The 22,029-nt window shown below is 48.3% G+C and overlaps 1 protein-coding gene across 1 annotated transcript in view; it reads right to left on the bottom strand.

Annotated features, from left to right (window-relative positions):
- The window catches only part of myt1lb (myelin transcription factor 1-like, b), a gene marked incomplete at its 5' end in the record, with an annotated part of 76,579 nt that overhangs the window by 7,468 nt on the left and 47,082 nt on the right, over positions 1 to 22,029 (bottom strand). The window contains 7 exons of the mRNA XM_079286187.1: positions 12 to 80; positions 874 to 936; positions 1,458 to 1,579; positions 3,895 to 4,125; positions 18,342 to 18,628; positions 18,798 to 19,024; positions 19,917 to 20,024. Coding sequence (XP_079142313.1) covers positions 12 to 80; positions 874 to 936; positions 1,458 to 1,579; positions 3,895 to 4,125; positions 18,342 to 18,628; positions 18,798 to 19,024; positions 19,917 to 20,024 — 1,107 coding nt within the window. The remainder of the gene's footprint in view (positions 1 to 11; positions 81 to 873; positions 937 to 1,457; positions 1,580 to 3,894; positions 4,126 to 18,341; positions 18,629 to 18,797; positions 19,025 to 19,916; positions 20,025 to 22,029) is intronic.

Raw genomic sequence — 22,029 nt, 5'->3', positions numbered from 1 at the left:
TCACGCCTTACTTGAGCTCTTGTGCGTTGTTGGCCAGCATACTTCGAATGCTTTTATCAGCTAAAGGACAACCTGAGAGACTGAGACATACAACCAGTGGAACATTAGTCACACCATGACCACTGTCACACAGAGTGTTCCGTCAGACCACACTCGTCTACCAGCAGACATTTACACACACAGGCATACATAAAAGATCAACCAGGAAATGAAGAAAAGAAGAGGAAAAAAGCCATGATGCAAGTGAAGGGAGCTGATCTAAATACGTTACCCCTCTGAGTATTTGAATTCATATGTAAGAACAGGGAAGTCTTGTTTCACGCACGGTGTGCTCTGCACTCCACTTCAAACAGCACTGAGTGAATAAAACATTGTGAGTTCACATATGGGCTTGTTTCCAAAGACTGTGACTTCGCTGGAATCGTCAGCTTGTTCCAGGGGAAATCTCACGTACGTGCAGCCATGTCGGCCTCCAGACTGCCATCACTCAGCCCTCGCACACTCACCTCACACCGCAACACTCGACAGCTCTGCTCAAGTCTTCTCACTCTGATTAGCAAATGCTTAGTCGGCATTGCACTGTGGGAAAGGCCTGGAGGACTGAATAGCATCGGCTTAGAAGGCTTTACAGCCGGCCCACTGAGAAATCACTTCATCCCGAGGTTCAGCTTAGAAACCAGCATGCATCCAATCTTTACATTCATTTAGTCTTCCCTTATTCCACGACACCCTTGTGTCGGCATGTCAAGTCGGCAACAGTCAAAGGGCTAACATATGAGAGAGAGAGACATTCTGCCTACAGGTGTCTGACAGCATCGTCGAGGTAAGCTGGAAACAATAAAGAGAGTCCACCAGGAGAAAAGGAAGTCACACCTTTCATGTGAGGAGAAATTGCTCATCAAGTGACCACTTCCATCACACCCCGATGTGCGACATCTGCCACCGGAAAAATAGACAGATTTATCAGCCCAAAGGGAAGGAGAGGGAAATGTGCAAATGAGCGGGGAAGGTTGTTTCTGATTGGTTTTCATTGTTTCCAGTTTAGCTTCACTCTCTGTGATCAATATCGAGGTTTCCTGAGATCAGCTGCACTATCTGTGGTACACTGACGTCTAGTGTTGTGTCTTATAATGAGAAAGCATCAAAAGCGGGGGTGGGGGGGGGGGGGGGGGGGTGGGCATCAGTGGAAGCTGCCAGCTCTGAGATTGGTGTGGACAAATGGATAAAGCTGTTAAATAAAAAGTCATAGAGCAAAGCCAGCAGCACAGGATGAGGAAGAGGCAGAGAGAAAGGGGCAGTGGTTCCCTGAGGTTAACTGAGCAAAGACAAAAGATGGAAACAAAAGAAAGAAAGACGATGGCGGGCTTGAGCAGAGCGTGAGTGGGGGAGAAGCAAGTGGGGTCGGGTGGATGGGAGGGACACTGGGGGCCGTTTGGGAAGAGGAGGAGGGCTCTTACGTTATCAGGTCCTTCTTGCTCTCCTTGCAGTGGACGTACTTGGGCTTGGGGCTGGGCATGCTGACGTCTGTGGTGTAGGAGCGGTCCTCCAGCAGGTCGTGGAAGGGGTCCAGGTCGTCCGGCTGAGTGGGAGCCGAGGGGGAGAGAGGAAGAAGAGACAGAGGGCGGTGGGGGGAGGGAGGCGGGGAGGGAAAGGGGAAGAGAGGGATGAAGAGGGATATATTTTTGATTCTCGCTCCATCGTTACACATTCAAGAAATCATGCTTGTGTGCAGTTATTATAAAACACACGCACTCAACTGTGAGTTAGAAAGGATTTAATTAAATGGCACATGATGAAACTCAAAACTAGAGTTTCTCATAAAATAGCCTTTTTGCTTCGCCTTCCTTCCTCAACACTTTGTCTGTTCACACGCACACACACACACACGCATGCACGCGCGCACACACACTCACGCACGCACACACACACACCCACACACACACACACACACACACTTCTGTCAGACCATACAGTCTTGTCAATTTGAATACTAATGTTGAGCCTGTGTGACTATTGAGCCTCACCTGTCAGTCTAACAGAGCAAGAAAATAGATCCCCTGAGAGGAAATAATGACTCAGTGCCAAACTTGGTGTAGAGTGTGTGTGTGTGTTTTTGTGTGTGTGTGTGTGTGTGTGTGTGTGTGTGTGTGTGTGTGTGTGTGCGAGTGTGTGTGCTCGTGCGGTTTGCACATGTTCGTATAGCATTGTGGCTTGCTAGTGAGAACAGCACACCGAGGGGAGTTGGCCTGCTCTGCTCTCGTAATGCAGCAGTCATCCTGCTAGATGGCGCTGCTGCGCAGCGTCAGAGCGCTGCTGGCCGTGCCGGGCTGTGCTTTGTCTGCAGTGCTTGCAGCCGGGGCACGACGGCTGTTGATGCAAAAAAAAGAAAAAATCCTCTTTCTTTGCTTTCGCGCTCACAGTGTACGTACAGTAATGCCCATAAGGAGACGGGTCCAGATACAGCCCAAATTATCCGGCGCTCAAGCTGTCTCCGAGTGTGTGATGCTGGGTCAGCCAGCGAGCGTCTCCAATTAAAGGGAGCGCAGGCTGAGAGGCAGACAGGGAGGAGGACAACACATGCATACATACGGGGCGGAAAGTAGGCTGGGGATGAAACGCGCAGATACACGCAGACGCACTCCCAAAGAGACATGGCTACACGCACACACACACACACACACACACACACACACACACACTCACACACACACACACACACAGACACACACACACACACAGACACACACACACACAGACACACACACACACACACACAGACACACACACAGACACACACACACACACACACACACACACACAGACACACACACACACACAGACACACACACACACACAGACACACACACACACACAGACACACACACACACAGACACACACACACACACACAGACACACACACAGACACACACACACACACACACAGACACACACACACACACACAGACACACACACAGACACACACACAGACACACACACACACACACAGACACACACACAGACACAGACACACACAGACACACAGACACACACACAGACACACAGACACAGACATGCGCATATGAATATTCACATCCTGCACATACACTGACTGAGACGCGTGTGTGCATACACGCGCCCGTGCACGCCGCCGACAGGCGCACCCAGCAGTGCTGCATTGATTTCCAGCAGTTCTTTGATGAGATGAGCTATTCCGATTCCCTCCCAAGGTGCTACTTTGCATAATTCATTTTTGGAGAGGAGCGAAAATGTAAAAACAGAAAGCCGGCATGCAGGGAGCATGATACAAACAGAGCGGATACCTCTGTGCATGGCAATGCTGACATCAATTAACATGCGGATTCATTAGGTTTCCCTCAAAAATCCCTCATAAGACTTTGTAATGATACCAAAACGGGCGCCGAAGACAGCGAGGTACCAAACCTGGAAGACAATCAGACGGCAATGCAAATGTTTGACTTGCAGACGGTGTGAAATCAACGGCGTGGAGGGAAATCATTTGGGCTGAGACACATTGAACAGACACTACGTCAACTGCACCGTCTACCAGCATCACAAAGCACAAGCTATCGTCAACTGCACCGTCTGGATCCTGGTATCGTCATGAACACCTTACAGGAAAGTGAACATGTGATGGGACATTCTGGGCCAGAGAGCAGAGTCGTCTAATTGTCAAAAATGAAACATAGTTATACATACGAGCGATGACTAAATGTGTTCTGCTGCAATTAGCACAATATTCTTCAACCTTGACAGGAAACGTCTCCTATATTTGAACTGATACATCGAATATATAAGTGTTCTATCTGGCCCCAAACCCCACGGGAGTGGTCAAGTGAATTCCCAACCTTTTGCTCGCTGTTTCCTCCTTTACCTCTTTCTCGTCCTCGTCTATGTGTTTGATCTTGGTGTAGTCTACGGGCAGGTCCCAGCAGTCGGCGGCGTCCCCCATGCCGTAGCAGCGGGAGCCCAGCAGGGCGGCTTGCCTCTGGGGGGACATGGGCTCTAGAGGGGTGAGCACCGAGTCCCCTCCGCCGCCGCTGCACAGACGCTTGCTCATACTCAGGTCCAACGTACCGTTCTCATCAACGTCTAGACCCGGGCTCTGGAAAGTGGGATGCGGTTTGTGTGCGTGCATGTGTGCGCGGGTCAGTATATGTGGAGGGGATGGGTGTGTGTGTTGAGTTTCGCGTTTTCAGTGGGATGGTTATGAGGAGGGGGGTAAAAGGGTCCACAGAACATAAGGAGGTAGGGATGGAGAGAAGGGGATGAAAGAGAGCCAGGGTTTCTGATTAAATAGCAGTCAAATTCATATTCTAGCATCAGAGGCGGGTAAAACAGCAGCTGAACACATGGTGAATACTAAAGAAGTACATGCAGAGTGCTCGAATTGTTCTGTTCCTCCAGTGATGTGTTCACTTTTGAAGTTTTTTTTAGATATCTGGAAAGATGGATCAAGAACACCTGCAGTTCAAATACCTGAAACAAAATTCCAATGTGGGTTTTTTTGTCAGTCTAGGATGAAACATTGGACACCTGCGGTGTACAGCAGCAATGTGGTGTGACACTCACAAGAGAGGGTCAAAAGAAGAGCAGGTCATCAGTGCTGAAGGACGAGTGCATGCCTCTGTGAACCCCTCCTTCTCTCTCTCTCGTTTCTTTCCATCCCACTATTCTGTGCTGTCAGAAGAGTGTGTGCATGACTCTGTGTGTGTGTGTGAGCCTAATGTGAGTGGACATCACAGGGGGACAGGGACTGAGGGTTAGGGGTGGGGTTGAGAGCAGTGATGAGCAGCAGTGGCTGGAACTAGACTGCTGCAGTCCCAAAAATAGAGGCACGGCGATGCTGTGTTCTGGGACTAAGTGGGCCACATCCAGCGAACAGCCTTGGCTGTGCCTGCTGAGCGTAGGCTTGTGTCTGTACATCCTTTCCTTTAATCTACATCCGGCACGTGCCCCCACTCCCGCAAGGCTTATGTTTTGGTCGGCGTATGCATGTGTTTGTGTCCTTGCTCTCATTAATGACCCCTTCTCTGACTCCATTTCTCCTCTCCTCCTCCTCCTCCTCCTCCTCACTTTCTTTCAAGGAGGAAAGCCCGCTCTAAGTTGATTCCAGCTGACAGTGTCCCTAGGGGTGGATTCTCCTGGTGTCTGAAGCCAAAACCTCTGTGACGCACATTTACTCAAACTCGGGGTTACTTGGCATGAACACTGCAAGACTGGGGCTGAACCAAGGACTATAAAATAGTAGAAAAAAGTGCAAAAGAACATTATTACTGCTGGGTCATCAGTGAAGAAAAATATCTCACTATGAATAATAAAAGTTATAAAAAAAAAGTTGGGAATCATGCAAGAGAAAACAGAGAGAGGGTGGGCTGCTAAAGACAGAGACGTTCATAAGGCTGAGCAGACACAACACTAACTTACAAAAGCACCTGTCTATACAACTCTCAGCTGACTTCAACCCAGGGTACGGTGGCCCAAAGTGGACTTTATTAATATGATATCGTAAACATGAAAATTAAAAATGTAATTCCACAAAATAATTATAATATTCCACATATATATGTGTTATTTGAGTAAAATTGAAAAGTGCAGAAAGTGCAAAAATCCAATTTTCATTCTCACGTACTCGTACCGGCATTCTGTGACATTATCAAAATGAAAAAGGAAAAGATGTTGGACCGTTGATTTTTTTAAATCGTACCCCTCTGTACAGTTGCCAATGTTCAAATGTCTAAACAAATTAGAAAATCTAAATACAATATAAACAATGTAACCTTATTTTCTACTTACGCGAGCAATATTCAAGTCAAAATGAAAATACAATTTTATGACATTCAAAGAAAATGAAATGTCAAAAAGCCATTCCAATTTTGTTTTAATGTTGTCATAGAACGACGATGAGTGTGTAACAATAAAAATGTAACTACAAGGGCACTACAATGGTCCTAACATGTCCACGATAACAGAATGATATTGAACTATGCACTCTGCTATGAATTCTACGCTATATTCAGTCTCTATTTTTCAGCGACATGCTGTCACATGTCCTACGTTGTGTTGTTGTGGTTCTGTAAATGGAGTCTGGTGCTGGTTGACCTCCTATTCGTACAGCTGCTTGCCTCCATTTGTGCTTTTTGACCACAGTAACAGTGTATGCATTTTTTTAAAGGATAAACGCCAGCAGATATGGATTGAAGAAAGATAAAAACATTGTTGAGTATTTTCTCAATACATTTTGACTTTTGGACAAAGGACTGAGACGCTTACAGAGAGAAGGACGTAGCGCTTAGCTCGCTGTGTGTTTGAGAGGCAGGAGAGGACTATTGCACACTATGATTCTTAAATGTATTAATGATAATAATTTGAATATCAGCATTATGAATGAAGCTGTGCAGCCGATGCCGAACTCCAGCAGGAGAGATGTCTGCCTATATGGATCTGCAACACATGTGCTTCCACTCCATAGATATTTATGTATATTTGCGTCTCTCACCGTTTACTTTGGGGACAACAATTTTGTATATCTTTGTCTTTTTAAAGCAACATGGTCAGTCTGGTGTAACTTGGCATGCTCTTAACACACCAGTCATTGGCTCCTGGTGTTCTTCACCACTGTTTTTGGGGAAATAGAAATAACGGGAGTAACAAGCCAACCAGCGTTAAAAGTAGTTTCTTTCTAAATAAGTGCTGTGAGGTGGATCTAATTGATGCAGAGTGCTTCATATGGATTTGGAAAAATGACTCATAAATATTTGCAAACGTAACTGACAAATATTTAAAGTAAGTTTAAAGAAATGGAATTTGGTGTGGTGGTAGGCGGTAGAATGAGTGTTTATTCAAATGAAACAATCTCAGAGGTTTAGGGGAGAAAATGACACTATGGTGGAATAAATTGGACGAGCAGGCTGAGACGGAGAAACAGACGGATAGACAGGCTGAAAAAGATGCGTGTGTGAAGCTTCATTCAGACACAGAAAGGAACAGCGTGTGCCACGAGGTGAGGTGTTGAGATGAAAGAGGAAGAAGAAGAAGAAGAAGAAGAAGAAAAAAACCCTCTGAAGTCTCCCGTCTTCCCATCCTGCCCTGAGAGCATCCTGCCCGTCTGGCCCCGAAGCGGGAGAAGGACAGACAATGAAATGAGATGTAGGACCAGAGGACGCCCTGAAAGCTTCAGGCCTTTGTTCCCGCCAACTTCGTTCCTTTCACTTTTCTCCGGAAGTGCCTTGCTTTCGGCTTTTTTCCCTTCCTTTCCTCCTTTCCCCTCCCTCCTTCTTCCTTTCCTGTATCCTCCTCTCCTCACATTCCGTACTGTGACATTTAGAAACCTCCCACCAGAAACCTCTTTCTTTATTTTCAATTCCATCACCCTCACTATCTGGCAGTCTCTGCTGTCAACATTAACATTAGCATTAAGCCTCTCTCTCTCTGTCTCTCTCTGTCTCTCTCTCTCTCTCTCTGTCTCTCTCTCTCTCTCTCTCTCTCTCTCTGGAGTGAGCGTGTGTGACTGATTCGCTGAGTGAGAGGTTTTTTTCGCAATTTTTTTTCCCCTTAGTTATGTATGATTAATTTAATGTGGTTTAGTGGTTGGTGTTCACTTTAGTTTAGTTTTGTTCTTTGTGCTTTTGTTGGGGGAGTTTGGGTTTTCTTTGGGTGTTTTTTTCCTCCTGCCGGTGTTTCGCCGGTCGGCGTCTCTAGACGCCATGGTGAATGGAGACGCGCTGTCCCACCTCACGAGGAAGCACGGCATCAAAATCGCCGTCGGCTCCTCGTGCAGCGTGGAGGACGTGGGGCTGGCTGTATGGGGGAGAGGGTCGGGCACAGCAGCATCAAGTCGGCCGCTCGGATGAACGGCGCCGTGGTCCTCTTCCTGGACCAGGTGGAAAAGGTGGACCGTGTCGTGGAGGCAGGCCTCGCCGTGAACGGATTGTTTGTTCAGGTGTTGCCCCTGGCGCAGCCGGCAACTAAGGTTGTCCTTTCCAATGTCCCTCCCTTCATCACCGACGAGTTCCTCAGCAGAGAGCTGTCCAGACACGGGAAGATCGTATCCCCGATGAAAACGATCTTGTCTGGGTGTAAGTCTCAGTTGCTGAAGCACGTGGTGTCCCACCGCAGACACCTGTTTATGATCCTTAACAACCGGAATGAGGAGCTCAACCTTTGCTTCCATGTTAAGGTAGATGATTATGAATACGTGATTTTTGCAACCTCGTCGGCGATGAAGTGTTTCGGATGCGTGAGGAGGGACACACCGTGAGGGCCTATCCGAGGCGCGGGGACCCGGCTCTGCCTGGCCCGGGCGGGGCGGGGCCGTCCGTCGCTGCCTCGCCCGCGGCTTGGGGCGGGTGCCGTGTCTCCGGTTGGGGATGCGGCGGCGGGCCATTCTGGGCAGCGGCACGGCGTTGGTGCTGCTGTGCCTGACCCACAGGGGGTGAGTATGAATGTGGATAGTGTAGGTGATGGTGTGAGTGGTGTGGGTGATGGTGTGAGTGTGAGTAGGGGAGGTGATGGTGTGAGTGGTGAGGGTGATGGTGTGAGTGTGAGTAGGGGGGGTGATGGTGTGAGTGTGAGTAGGGGGGGTGATGGTGTGAGTGTGAGTAGGGGGGGTGATGGTGTGAGTGTGAGTAGGGGGGGTGATGGTGTGAGTGGTGAGGGTGATGGTGTGAGTGGTGAGGGTGATGGTGTGAGTGTGAGTATGGGGGGTGATGGTGTGAGTGGTGAGGGTGATGGTGTGAGTGGTGAGGGTGATGGTGTGAGTGTGAGTAGGGGGGGTGATGGTGTGAGTGTGAGTAGGGGGGGTGATGGTGTGAGTGGTGAGGGTGATGGTGTGAGTAGGGGGGGTGATGGTGTGAGTGGTGAGGGTGATGGTGTGAGTGTGAGTAGGGGGGGTGATGGTGTGAGTGTGAGTAGGGGGGGTGATGGTGTGAGTGTGAGTAGGGGGGGTGATGGTGTGAGTGGTGAGGGTGATGGTGTGAGTGTGAGTATGGGGGGTGATGGTGTGAGTGGTGAGGGTGATGGTGTGAGTGGTGAGGGTGATGGTGTGAGTGTGAGTAGGGGGGGTGATGGTGTGAGTGTGAGTAGGGGGGGTGATGGTGTGAGTGTGAGTAGGGGGGGTGATGGTGTGAGTGGTGAGGGTGATGGTGTGAGTAGGGGGGGTGATGGTGTGAGTGGTGAGGGTGATGGTGTGAGTGTGAGTAGGGGGGGTGATGGTGTGAGTGTGAGTAGGGGGGGTGATGGTGTGAGTGTGAGTAGGCGGGGTGATGGTGTGAGTGGTGAGGGTGATGGTGTGAGTAGGGGGGGTGATGGTGTGAGTGGTGAGGGTGATGGTGTGAGTGTGAGTAGGGGGGGTGATGGTGTGAGTGTGAGTAGGGGGGGTGATGGTGTGAGTGGTCAGGGTGATGGTGTGAGTGTGAGTAGGGGGGGTGATGGTGTGAGTGTGAGTAGGGGGGGTGATGGTGTGAGTGGTGAGGGTGATGGTGTGAGTGGTGAGGGTGATGGTGTGAGTGGTGTGGGTGATGGTGATGGTGTCCAGGGCAGTAGGGGGGAGACTTTGGGTAATGTGGGAGGTGGTGGGGATGGGAGAAAAAGGAAGGAAGCTGGTGGAGGTGGTGTTGGTGAGGGGCCCGTAGAAGTGGCGGAGCAGGGTGATGGAGGAGCTGAAGTAGGAGAGGAAGGCATAGGCGGGTGGGCGGAGCAGGTGGAGGAGGCTGGGATGGAGGAGGAGGAAGCAGGGGAGCCAAAAGCTGCCTCAGGAAGGAAGCAAAAGGCGCGGGCTGTAGGCAGCGAGACGAAGGCCAATAAGGTGGGGGGGACCAGCGGGCGGTGCTGGGGCCGAGGCAGGCGGAGGGCAGCGGCAGCGATGGAGAACTATCAGACAGTAGTGATGCGATGGCGGTCAGCCTCAGTGGCAGCCAGCAGCAGTGGCTATATACTGCAGAAAAAATCAAGACCTTCCTGCAAAGAACGAAGGGCAGGAAGGGAGTGCAGGTGGGAGAATTCTTTCCAGATCTAAGTCTGTTTCACACCTCGGCCAGGCATCATATGAGCCGGAGGGAGGAGTCCGGCCTCACGGACAAGGAGGGGTGGAGGTTAAGGAAGCTTGTGCCCAAAGTCAGAAGGGCAATGAACAAAGAGGATGGCGAAAGCTCCAATGTGTGTTCTAATTAATTTATTGGTTTTTATTTCTGTTTTAAATTTCTTACTCACAATGAGCACTTTTAGAGTTGGGAGTTTGAATGTTAATGGAGCCAGGGATGTGAGGAAGAGAACATCTATCAATGAATTTAGTAAAGTGAAGCATATAGATGTTCTCTTCCTACAGGAGACTCACAGCGACAGCACCAATGAGGCCGACTGGAGGAGGGAGGGGAAGTCCTCCTGAGTCACAACACCAACCTCAGTGCAGGAGTGGGCTTCCTCTTCTCCAGGTCTTTTACCCCGAATTCACTGGAGGTCAAACACATCATCGAGGGGAGGTTGTTTTTAGTTAAAGCACGGTTCGACCTTTTTACAGTGGTCTTTATCAATGTGTATGCTCCGGCAACTGGTGCAGAGAGGAAGCTGTTTTTACAAAAAATGAATAATGTTTTAAGTAGCTGTGCCTCGGAGGATTTTTTATTCTTGGGTGGGGATTTTAACTGTACGGTGGACGATCTTAAAGACCGTAACCACACAGAGCCACATCCAGCTTCCCGGCATGTCCTGAGGCAGCTGGTCCACTCTCATGGCCTGGTGGACGTGTGGAGGAGGATGCACCCTGACTGCCGACAGTACACATGGTCCCATTTTAGAGAGGGTAGGATCTCCTCAGCCAGGTTAGACCGTTTTTATGTTTTTAAGCATCATTTTAATATTTTTAAAATGTGCAGTATTGTTCCTGCCAGTTTTACTGACCATTCTTTGCTTTTATGTAATGTTTTTATTAGGAATGTTTTACCCAGAAGTGCGTATTGGCATTTTAATTCAGTTTTAACCTTTGATAAGAATTTTAGAGAGGCCCTTATCTATTTCTGGGGTGTTTTTAGGCTGAGGAAGAGTGATTTTAACAGTCTTAGGCAGTGGTGGGACCGTGGTAAGGTTGAGATTAGGCTCCTTTGCCAGCAGCACACTTTCAACGTCACCCGAGACATCACCCGATCTATGAAGGACCTGGAGACTGATATAGTGGACCTAGACATTTTAAGCGAGTCCACAGGAGATCGAGGACATATTGAAGTCCTCAAAGGAAAAAAGATGGCTCTGGCCGACCTGTTGGACGTTAAAGTTCAGGGTGCACTGGTCAGGTCCCGATTCCAGAGCATCACGGAGATGGATACTCCCTCTGGCTTCTTCTTCGGGCTGGAGAGGAAGAGTGGGCAGGGGAGGGTGATCCACTCACTGTTGGCAGACACGGGACAGCCGGTTGTGGAACCAAGCCAGATTCGGAGGCGAGCGGTGGGCTTTTACTCCTCCCTGTATACAAGTGAGTAGAGGGAGGAGGAACCCCTCATAGAGGAGTTCTGTGGGGGGCTACCTCAGGTCTCTGAGGGGACAAACAGGGACTTTGACAGGCCCATAAGCTTGCCGGAGCTCAGTGCCGCCTTGCAGGGGATGCAGGGGCGGCGTGCTCCCGGCATCGATGGCCTCTCCGTAGAGTTTTTTTTAAACGTACTGGGATGTGTTTGCCAGCGACATACTGGACGTTTTTAATGAGAGTCTGGCCTCTGGTTCCATGCCGATGTCCTGCCGGAGAGCGGTAATAACACTGCTGCCGAAGAAGGGGAACCTGCAGGACATCGGAAACTGGCGTCCTGTGTCTCTACTGTGTGTGGATTACAAGCTCCTGTCCAAGCTCTTTGCCTCCAGGCTGAGGGAAGCTATGGAGCAGGTCATCTATCGGGACCAGACCTACTGTGTGCCCGGCAGGTCCATGGTAGACAATGTCTACCTCATTCGGGACGTTTTGGAGGTCTCCAGCTCTTTGGGTATCGACACTGGTCTGATTTCTCTAGATCAGGAAAAGGCTTTTGACCGCGTTGAACACAGCTTCCTCTGGACAGTTATGGGGAAGTTTGGGTTCAGCGCTGGCTTCATAGCTAAGATCAAGGTGTTGTACAATGAGGTTGAGAGTGTGCTGAAGATAAACGGCAGTCTGTGTGCTCCTTTTAGAGTGGGTAGAGGGGTCCGGCAGGGTTGTGCCCTGTCCGGGATGCTCTATGCACTCTCCCTGGAGCCCCTCCTCATCAAGATACGCTCTAGCTTGCAGGGGCTGGTTTTACCTGGTTTTAGTAAGAACATGATTTTATCTGCGTATGCTGATGATGTTGTTGTTTTTATTAAGGACCAGAGGGATGCAGACCTTTTAACGAACATTGTGGGGGTTTTTAGTAGGACATCGACAGCGAGGGTGAACTGGAGGAAAAGCGAGGCCCTCGCTGTCGGTGAATGGCGTGGCGGCCTCCCAGTTCTCCCCCAGAGCCGTGTGTGGAGGAAGGACGGTTTTAAATACCTGGGGATACATCTTGGGAAAGAGAACATAGTCCAGAAGAACTGGGAGGGCGTCACAGAAAAGATTGAGGGGAAACTTTCCAGGTGGAAGTGGCTGCTCCCTCAGATGTCTTTTAAAGGTAGGGTACTGGTGTTAAATAATCTCATAGCATCCCAACTGTGGCACCGACTAACCTGCCTAGACCCTCCCTCAGGTTTTTTAGCCCACATACAGAGGAAAATGGTGGATTTTTTTTGGGAGGGTCTACACTGGGTGCCACAGGGGGTGCTGTTTTTAGCCAGAGAGGAGAGGGGACAGGGCCTCGTCCACCTAGCCAGCCGGACGGCCACTTTTAGACTCCAGTTTTTACAGAAATACCTCACAAGTCCGGAAGGTTTAGTGTGGCGAGATGTGGCCAGCTGCATCCTCAGGCGTGCAAATAACCTGGGGCTGGATACTGCTCTGTTTTTAATTGATTCTAGTATTTTAAAGTAAAGTGGGTTGCCTCCGTTTTATCAGGGTGTTTTTAAGTCTTGGGCCCTTTTTACTCGGAACAGGTGCCCACAGTCTAACTCTCTGTACTGGTTGCTGAGAGAACCATTGATTCACAGGGCCAATCACAGGGACATCAGCAGCAGCGTCACCCCTGGCCTGACGGGGGCGCGGCTGAGGTCACGAGCCCTGTGCCTGCAGCAGCTGGTGGATGCAGTGGGGCTGATGCTGAGCGATGCCCCGGCCCTGGGCTCTCTACTGGGTCTGCAGTCTGTCCGGGTGGCGAGGAGGCTCCTGGAGCTGTGGAGGCAGAGGCTGAACTGGAAGGAGAGGAGCCTCCTCATGTACTACAGCCGAGGAGTTGAGCCGGACGCTGCAGACCCGTTCCCTGATATCTCCCTGAGTCCGGGGCTAGGGGAACTCACCGGCCCCCTGCGTACTTTTATCTGTTTTTTGGGTATTTTTGAGCGGATTGCAGCCGGGCAGCAGGTGCTGTCGGCGTGCTAAACGCTAGCATGCACCTGACGGAGCTAACCAGGGAACACGGCGTGAAGATCCCGCCGTTGTTCGGGTGTTCGGTGGAGGAGATCAGCCTGGGAGTGGGTGAGGTTGTCGGCCACAGCCACGTGAAGTCTGCAGCGCGGATGAACAGCACTGTGGTCATCTTTCTGGACAGCATAGAAACTGCGGAAGTGGTGTTGATGCACAGGATCGCCGTGGGTGAACACTTCCTGCCCACGTATCCTCTCGCCTCACCGGAGGTGAAAGTTACTGTGTCCAACGTGCCACCATTCATAAGGAACGATGCCATCAACAAAGAGCTGCCCAAGCATGGGAAGGTGGTGTCTCTGGTTAGGAGGGTGTCCTCTGGATTTAAGTCTCCGCTGTTGAAGCACGTGGTGGACTCACAGGAGACATGTCCTCTTGATCCCCAGCAACAGGAGCAGAGTGGTCAACCTCAGCTTCAAGATCACTGTGGACGACTTTGACTACGTCATCTTTGCAAAGACAAACGATTTAAAATGTTACAGCTGTGGGAGAGAAGGACATCTGAGCAGAGCTTGTCCTGCCGCCTTATTTGCTACCGTCGACAGGCTAACAAACCCTCCAGTGTCGGTAGCTGCTAAGCTCCAATCCACTTGGGCATGCAATCAATTTGCCTCCTTTTTAACTGACAAAATTAAGAAAATTAGACAAGCAGTCAGTGCCTCCACACCAACCACAATCCATTCAAATATCATGACACAATTTCATTCAATCGACCGTAGAAGCCTAGAAGACACTATACAACATCTGAAGTCATCCTCCTGCTGCTTGGATATTCTACCAATACACTTTTTCAAAAATATTTCAAACTGCATGACCACTGATCTTTTACAAATTGTAAACACATCCCTTCTCTCAGGTGTCTTCCCACAAGCCCTAAAAACTGCAGTTATTAAACCGCTCCTAAAGAAGGCTAGTTTAGACTCCGCAACAATGAAAAATTATAGGCCAATATCAAACCTCCCATTTTTAAGTAAAATAATTGAAAAAGCGGTTTTCCAACAGCTGACCAACTTCTTGGCCGTAAATAACTGCTTTGATGTTTTCCAGTCAGGCTTTCGACAGCACCACAGTACTGAAACTGGTCTTGTTAAGGTTTTCAACGACATCCACTGAAACATAGACAATGGCAGAAGTTCAGTCTTAGTCTTACTAGATCTCAGTGCTGCATTCGACACGGTCGACCATGCCATACTCCTAGAAAGACTAAAAATCTGTGTGGGACTCTCTGGCACAGCACTTAACTGGTTTGAATCCTACTTGAAGGACCGAGAATACTTTGTGTCTGTAGCTGATTACACATCAGAGCTGACTAAAATGACATGTGGTGTTCCCCAAGGTTCAATACTGGGGCCTCTTCTGTTCAACATCTACATGCTTCCACTAACTCAGATTATGGAAAATAACAAAGTGTGTTATCATAATTATGCAGACGACACACAAATCGACATAACTATGTCACCAGGGGACTATAATCCCATACAAGGGCTGGGTAACTGCATTGAACAAATCAACAACTGGATGTGCCAGAATTTTCTTCAATTAAGCAAAGATAAAACAGAAGTAATTGTTTTTGGTACCAAGGATGAACAATTGAAAATCACCGCTCAGCTTCAGTCACTGAAATACACCAGAAATCTAGGTGTAGTTATGGATTCAGACCTCAACCTGAACAGCCATATCAAGACAATTACAAAATCAGCCTACTATCACCTGAAGAATATATCAAGGATTAGAGGACTTATGTCTCAACAGGATTTGGAAAAACTTGTCCACGCATTTATCTTCAGCAGACTGGACTACTGTAACGGTGTGTTTACAGGTCTCTGTAAAAAGTCCGTCAGAAAGCTGCAGCTCGAGTCCTCACTAAGACCAGGAGGGTGGATCACATCACCCCAGTTCTGATGTCTTTGCACTGGCTTCCTGTCCAACAAAGAATTGACTTTAAAATCCTGCTGTTGGTTTACAAAGCACTGAATGGTTTAGGGCCAAAATACATCTCTGATCTGCTGCTACCTTATGAACCATCCCGACCCCTCAGGTCATCTGGGACCGGTCTACTTTCTGTTCCCAGAGTCAGAACTAAACATGGAGAAGCAGCGTTCAGTTTTTCTGCTCCACATATCTGGAACAAAGTCCCAGAAAGCTGCAGGTCTGCTGAGACCCTCAGCTCATTTAAATCAAGATTGAAGACCTTTCTGTTTGCTGCTGCCTTTAATTGAACCACATTCAATTAATATATTAATCAATTTCCTGCATTTCTGCATTTTACTACTGCAGTTTTTTAATGTTTTAATGAATGTTCTTAATTGTTTTTAAATCTCCTTTTCTTTTGCCTTGTGTTTTGATGCTTTTAATGGTTTTATGTGAAGCACTTTGAATTACCTTGTTGTTGAAATGTGCTATACAAATAAACTTGCCTTGCCTTGCCTTGCTTTGGGGAACATGGCTCAAACAAAGACCAGAACCAGAGAGGTACTGAGGAGGACAGAGGGGACAAGCAGGACGGACAAGAGGGAACAAGCGGAGCACAGGAGGCGAGGGTGGAGGAGACGGGTGTGACCCAGGAGGCGAGAGTGGAGGAGGCGGGTGGGGCTCAGGAGGTGAGAGTGGAGGAGACAGGTGGGGTACAGGAGGTGAGAGTGGAGGAGACGGGTGGGGTACAGGAGGTGAGAGTGGAGGAGACAGGTGGGGTACAGGAGGTGAGAGTGGAGGAGACGGGTGGGGCTCAGGAGGTGAGAGTGGAGGAGACGGGTGGGGCTCAGGAGGTGAGAGTGGAGGAGACGGGTGGGGCTCAGGAGGTGAGAGTGGAGGAGACGGGTGGGGTACAGGAGGTGAGAGAAGAGAGGACAAGGGGGGGGACAAGAGGTGAGGAAGGACGGGGCAAGTGAGGTCCAGCAGGTGAGGGAGTGTACTGGAGGACAGGTGGAGGCAGGTAGGGAGGTGGACATGGAAGCAGACGAGGAGCAGCTCAAGGCCCCTCAGCTGAAGAGGAAACAGAGAGGAGACAGAGGAAGCTCACAGGCCAAGAAAGTGGCAACTACAGAAAGTGGAGGAGCAGCCGAGTGTGAGTCCAGGCTGGAAGAGGACCCTGAGGCCGGTTGGGAGGACTCTGAGTCCAGTCAGGAGGAGAACTCTGCTGTAAACAGTGAGCCCTCTACACACGGTGCTGGCAGCTCTAGGGGCTCTGGAGGCTACAGCGTGGAGGAGATAAAGGAGTTTCTGAGGAGGAGTAAGAACGTGAGAAAAGTCAGAGTGGAGGACTACCTCTCTGACAAGGAGAAGCTCTCCAGCTCTGCCAGGTCTCACATGAGGAGCAAGGACAGAGGAGGTCTCACGAAGCAGGAAGGATACAGACTCAAGAAGATAGTTCACAAAGTGAACAAAGAACTGGACAAAGAGGGCGCTAAGTGAGAGTCAGATCTCAGCCTACAGACAATTAAAGACACGTTTATGTTTGCTGGACCTTATTTGTTTAACCGTTTTAAATGATAACGTATCGTGTTGTTCAGAAAGAATTCGGTTTGTTTTGAGTAACAGTAGAACTCTGTAAATGGAACTTAACACAAACAAATAAAGATATATTTAAACCTCTCTCTCTCTCTCTCTCTCTCTGGACCCCATTTTCCAACTCAGCGTCTGGGTGCAGATAATACGGAAACACCGTCACCTTATCTGCTCAGAAATGACACGCTGGGCTCACGCCGTGTCAAGCGGCGCCTCGTCCTACTCCTATCTGATCCCCAGACGGAAAATAAAAAAGTGTCCTGCTGAGCCCTGAGTGTACGACACACAGCCCCCGGATCTTTAATGGAATGTGTGCGTGAAATCTCCCTATCTTTGTCAGGTCTCACTGCCCGCGTTGGTATAATGAAGGAAGCACAGAGATAATCTGTCAGTGGAGGCTGAAGTCCTGCCGAGTCATGTGAGGCTGCGGTGTCGGATCAGGACATGAGTGTAACACTTTATAACAACCATCAGTAACACCGATCATTATTTTACTGTTAGCAAACAATGAAACCATAGTTAATAATGCCTAGTAAGGCTATAACTAATGCTATTTTACCAGCTTATTGCTACACATACAACATTTTACATGATTACAAAATGATTCGTAAACCTTTAAGAAATCGTTTGTAAAACATCTGTAAACTCTGCGGAGCTGTTAATGGTTGTAAACTGTCCATGAACATTATCTGGACGGCTTTTATTAAGTTGCAACTGACATTATTATGATTATAATACTTTGTAGTTCATTCATATTTTGTAAAGTATCTATATGAACATTATTGAAATAGATTTAAATAGTTAATTAATAGTTTCTGGTTCATCGATCTGTTTAATGTTCATAGAAGTTTTACAAATCATTTAGTAATCATTAACAAATACTTAATATGCTAAATGAAATATTATGTGTGCAACAATAAACTGTCATTCAAAAGTGAACTAACCGAATCAGAATTTACCCGTTATTGTCTCTTATCAGCTATGTTACAATATATCATTCATAAATGAATTATTTCATATTTCACAAACTCGTGATGAAATAACATGAACTGTAATTGTATGTGTTACTAATAATTATCAAACATTATAAGTTATCATTCCATGATTTGTTAACAGTGAATAACTCTTCACTATGAATCTAACATTTATAAATGATGGTAATAATGAAGTGTTACCTTTGTAACTTCCTGTCATTTAAAAAATAAGAGTCCCCTGCTCAACCAAAGCACAAACTCAGCAGAATTCACCCGTTAGTGTCATTTGGGTGGACAGTGGGATATGAAGTGAGCCCTCCCCGCCCCTCCTACCTGCGAGCACAGGTCCTGGGGCTTCCCCCCCATGCCGTGGGGCATCTCCCGGCAGCGCGTGGACAGGTTGAGGATGGCCGTGGCCGCCATGTGGGCGGCCTCCATGTCGTGGCTGTAGTCGAAGCTGCTCTTGCTGCAGGTGCTGCTGGCGCTGCTGCCCCCGCCCCCGCGGCCTCCTCCCGTGCCCCCTCCTCCGCCTCCGCAGCTCAGGCTGCTGCTGCTGCTGCTGGGAGCGTAGGTGCTGGTGGTGCTGCTGGCCGAGCTGGAGGTCTTGCAGTAACGCTTGGCTGCGGGGGGGGGGGGGGGGGGGGAATATATTCCACAACATATTCTTCGTGACCCTGAAATGTATTTCCTTGAAACTGCACCATGTTTTATGCACACATGAGTTAACTCAATCTGGATCAACAGTGGAGAGAATGGGAGAGGAATGAAGGAGTAGACATGAAATCGTACCGTCGTATCCTTTGGGGGAGGAGTCTCTCTGCCCGTGGACTTTGGGTGCGATGGCCCGTTTCCCGTACACTTGGTGGTTGTTACTGCCGTCGAAGGCGCTGTAGTCGAAGCTGGTCTTGGAGTACTTCTCCAGCTCCTTGGCCAGGTTAGAGCGGGGCGTGCTGGTGGAAACATTGTTCTCGTAACCATACTGTGGATAGTCCAGTTGTTTGACAAAGCACATAGGCCTGGAAAATAAATGACGAGGGGCAGCAAGTTGGACCGAGGCACTCAATATTGCCCAGGGGAAGGAGAGGGCAAAAAAAAGGGCAGATGCAGGGGAAGGGGCAGCCTGTAATACTCCAGGATTAGAACATGGAGGATGATGCTGGGAGATGGTACAGTAGAGGTGGGGCATCTCTTTTATACACCATAGCATGGATGTTTTCTTCCTCTTGCTTGATAAAAAAAAGCAGCTACAAGTGTTTTTCATGCCTAGTCAATACAAAAGGGTCAAAATTGAATTTCCACATTCCTTTTATTACACTTGCATACTTCTGATGTGCTTTTATCATCTGATATGCATTTATGTCCTCCATCTAAGACCAGGAAGAAATGGAAATGTATGATCGTGTGCTGTTGATGTTCAGTTTGATAAAAAATATAAAATGTACAATTACTTATGACTTTTCATCACAGCGTTTTCATGACTATCAAAGCAGCTCTCATGGAGAAAAGCTCTGCCGTCGCTGTGATGAATGAGGCCAATTTTGTTCGAATCTAATAAAACGATCTGCCTTCAATAGTGAGCCTGGAAATAACACGCCGTCTCTTGGAAGTATTCTCGCGGGACAGGAGAACGTAAAACAAAAAGAGGGGAGACCTTTAGAATCTCAACGGCTTCAGAAAATGCAGAGAAAGAAACGGAGCAACACATTCGAACACTTCTCTACGTGGTAAGTATTACATCACATTACAGCCACACACTAAATACAGCACCTATTTTAACAGCTTGCGAAAACAGACCACATTGAATATGCACTGGAAGCTGTAGCATGACATATTATATCCCGTATTTCCCCATAACAGAGAGTGTCATCATCATACTTGATGTACTTGAGAGTGAAGAGTGAATACTACCTTAAGACTCGGTCAGAGGCCTGGTTGGACTTGGGCACGTCGCAGCCCTGGTGCTTCTCTTGGACTTTAGCCAGCTTCTCGGCTGCAGCGATGGGACATCCTGACAGACTGAAATGAGAAAGCCACTTTAGTTGCACACTGGAACTTACATCTCGATGGCACATTGAACACACATGCTGTAAGAGGTCTGGCTCGTTAAGAGTTCTCGTCAGCCAGTGCACATCTATCAATCTCAACGTCTTCCAGTTTAGTAATTCCTGACTGTAGTTCGGAAAGTATTTTGCCTATTGCTCGATCTAAAATCCTTCACTTTCATCACTTTTATTCGGGCTAACGTATATATCTGCATTGGAAGAAACGTGCTGCAGCCTCAGGGACGCTAAAGTCAAAGAATATTAAAAAACACATTTCAAATATTTAAAACTTATGAAAAGCCCAAAACAAATACAACAACGCAAATGTGCTGCAGGGAGCCAAAATAAATGCATGAACATCAAACACGCTGCAAATGCAGAACCACAAAAAAAACCCAAAAACAACTGCAACAGCAAAGCACCTCATATCCAGTCAACACAACAGAAGCTCTCCAGGCCTATGGAGCATCTGGCCGTCGTCTTTTACAACAGCGCGTTCATCTGTTATTGTAAAAGGAAAAGTACAAACTAAATATGGACCGTTTGATGTGTCTCCCGACTCCACTTTCCAACTTCATATGAAGAATCTGACTGGATATGCAGTGTTTGCATGTGTGTAACTTTGCATTGTTCCTGTAGCAGGAGCGTGTTTGCTGTTAATGCGGTTGTCTCGTCATTCTGCAGCACCTTCTTATTTTCATGTTACAGCAGGTTTGACGCTGTTGTCGTAGTTTTGTGTGTTTTTGACTTGCCGTCGTCTCTGAAGCTGAATGGAAATGTTTCGGGCTGTTGCAGCGAGTATGTCGTCATCGGCCACCGTACTTTTAACACTTAAAAATAATGATACAATTGGCAACAGCTTGCATGTTTCTGGTTGAACGGCTATTCTCTGAATAGATATTCCCCTATGGACAAATGCACATAACAAAGTGCATTTGTTTCTTTCAAACACACACACACACACACACACACACACACACACACACACACACACACACACACACACACACACACACACACACACACACACTCACAAACACTTGGGATCTACACCTACAGTATGTTCCAATAACATTTTCTGGCTACAAGACGTCTTCCTGACAACGAACTGACCAAATGTGACAAAAGTTCATGTAGTTATCCTTAACCCCGATCATTCCCCATCCAGCCTGTCAACCGCAGCGTGTCGGGTCGCGGTGAAAAAAATCATCTTTGACAATGGCCTGAAGCCAGTGTAGAGCTGAGCTCATGAACACCTGTCATCAGACGTGCGTGACTGTGTGCAGGTGCAGGAGCGTGCATCGGGTTGGGAAGTGTGCGGTGGCATATGGAGCTTTATATCGGCGCTTCCTCGTGAAGGTGAAAGTTTAGCGCGCGTGTCCATGTGCGTGTCTATTTTGCGGCCGTTGCCGAGCGCGGCACGGAGGCATGCTGGTCCTCAGGTCTGCACCTCTCCTGTCACCCCGGCTGAGCGGCAGAGAGGTGCTAATGGCTGCTGCTGTGCCCCGACTCCCTGAGCATCTGTTGCAGGGTGACACTCCTCTCTCACTGTCACCTCGCCCCGTCTGACCGCGCCGGCAACGGTGCCCCCTGCTATTTCAGTTTCTCCCTCCAAAAGCTGCACCTGATGGATGCCGTTTTTCTTTTTTTCAGCCGAGAGCTGATAAATGATTTATGCTGCGGAGGGTGTGAATTGCTGCATTCTAATCAGTCTCGGTTACACCGTGGGGATTGTTAAGCAGCTGAACTACTTTAATTATTCCCTTCCCCCCGACATAAGAAGCAAGACTTGTCCACACACCCAAAGTAATGTGTTGCAGAGACAAAAAAGAATGGTTTTGACAATAACTAAACAGAAAAAATGATGGGTGGGGGGTGGGGGGGAACAGAGGATAAAAAAATGATATTCCCAAAAAATAGTCCCACGGTGAAAAAAAGGAGGGTGCAACATGGACAGTGCCATATATGGGCAGGCTGTC

Source organism: Melanostigma gelatinosum (assembly GCF_949748355.1).
Source record: "Melanostigma gelatinosum genome assembly, chromosome: 16".
Classification (NCBI taxonomy): Eukaryota; Metazoa; Chordata; class Actinopteri; order Perciformes; family Zoarcidae; genus Melanostigma; species Melanostigma gelatinosum.
This window is presented reverse-complemented; position numbering and strand designations above follow the sequence as displayed.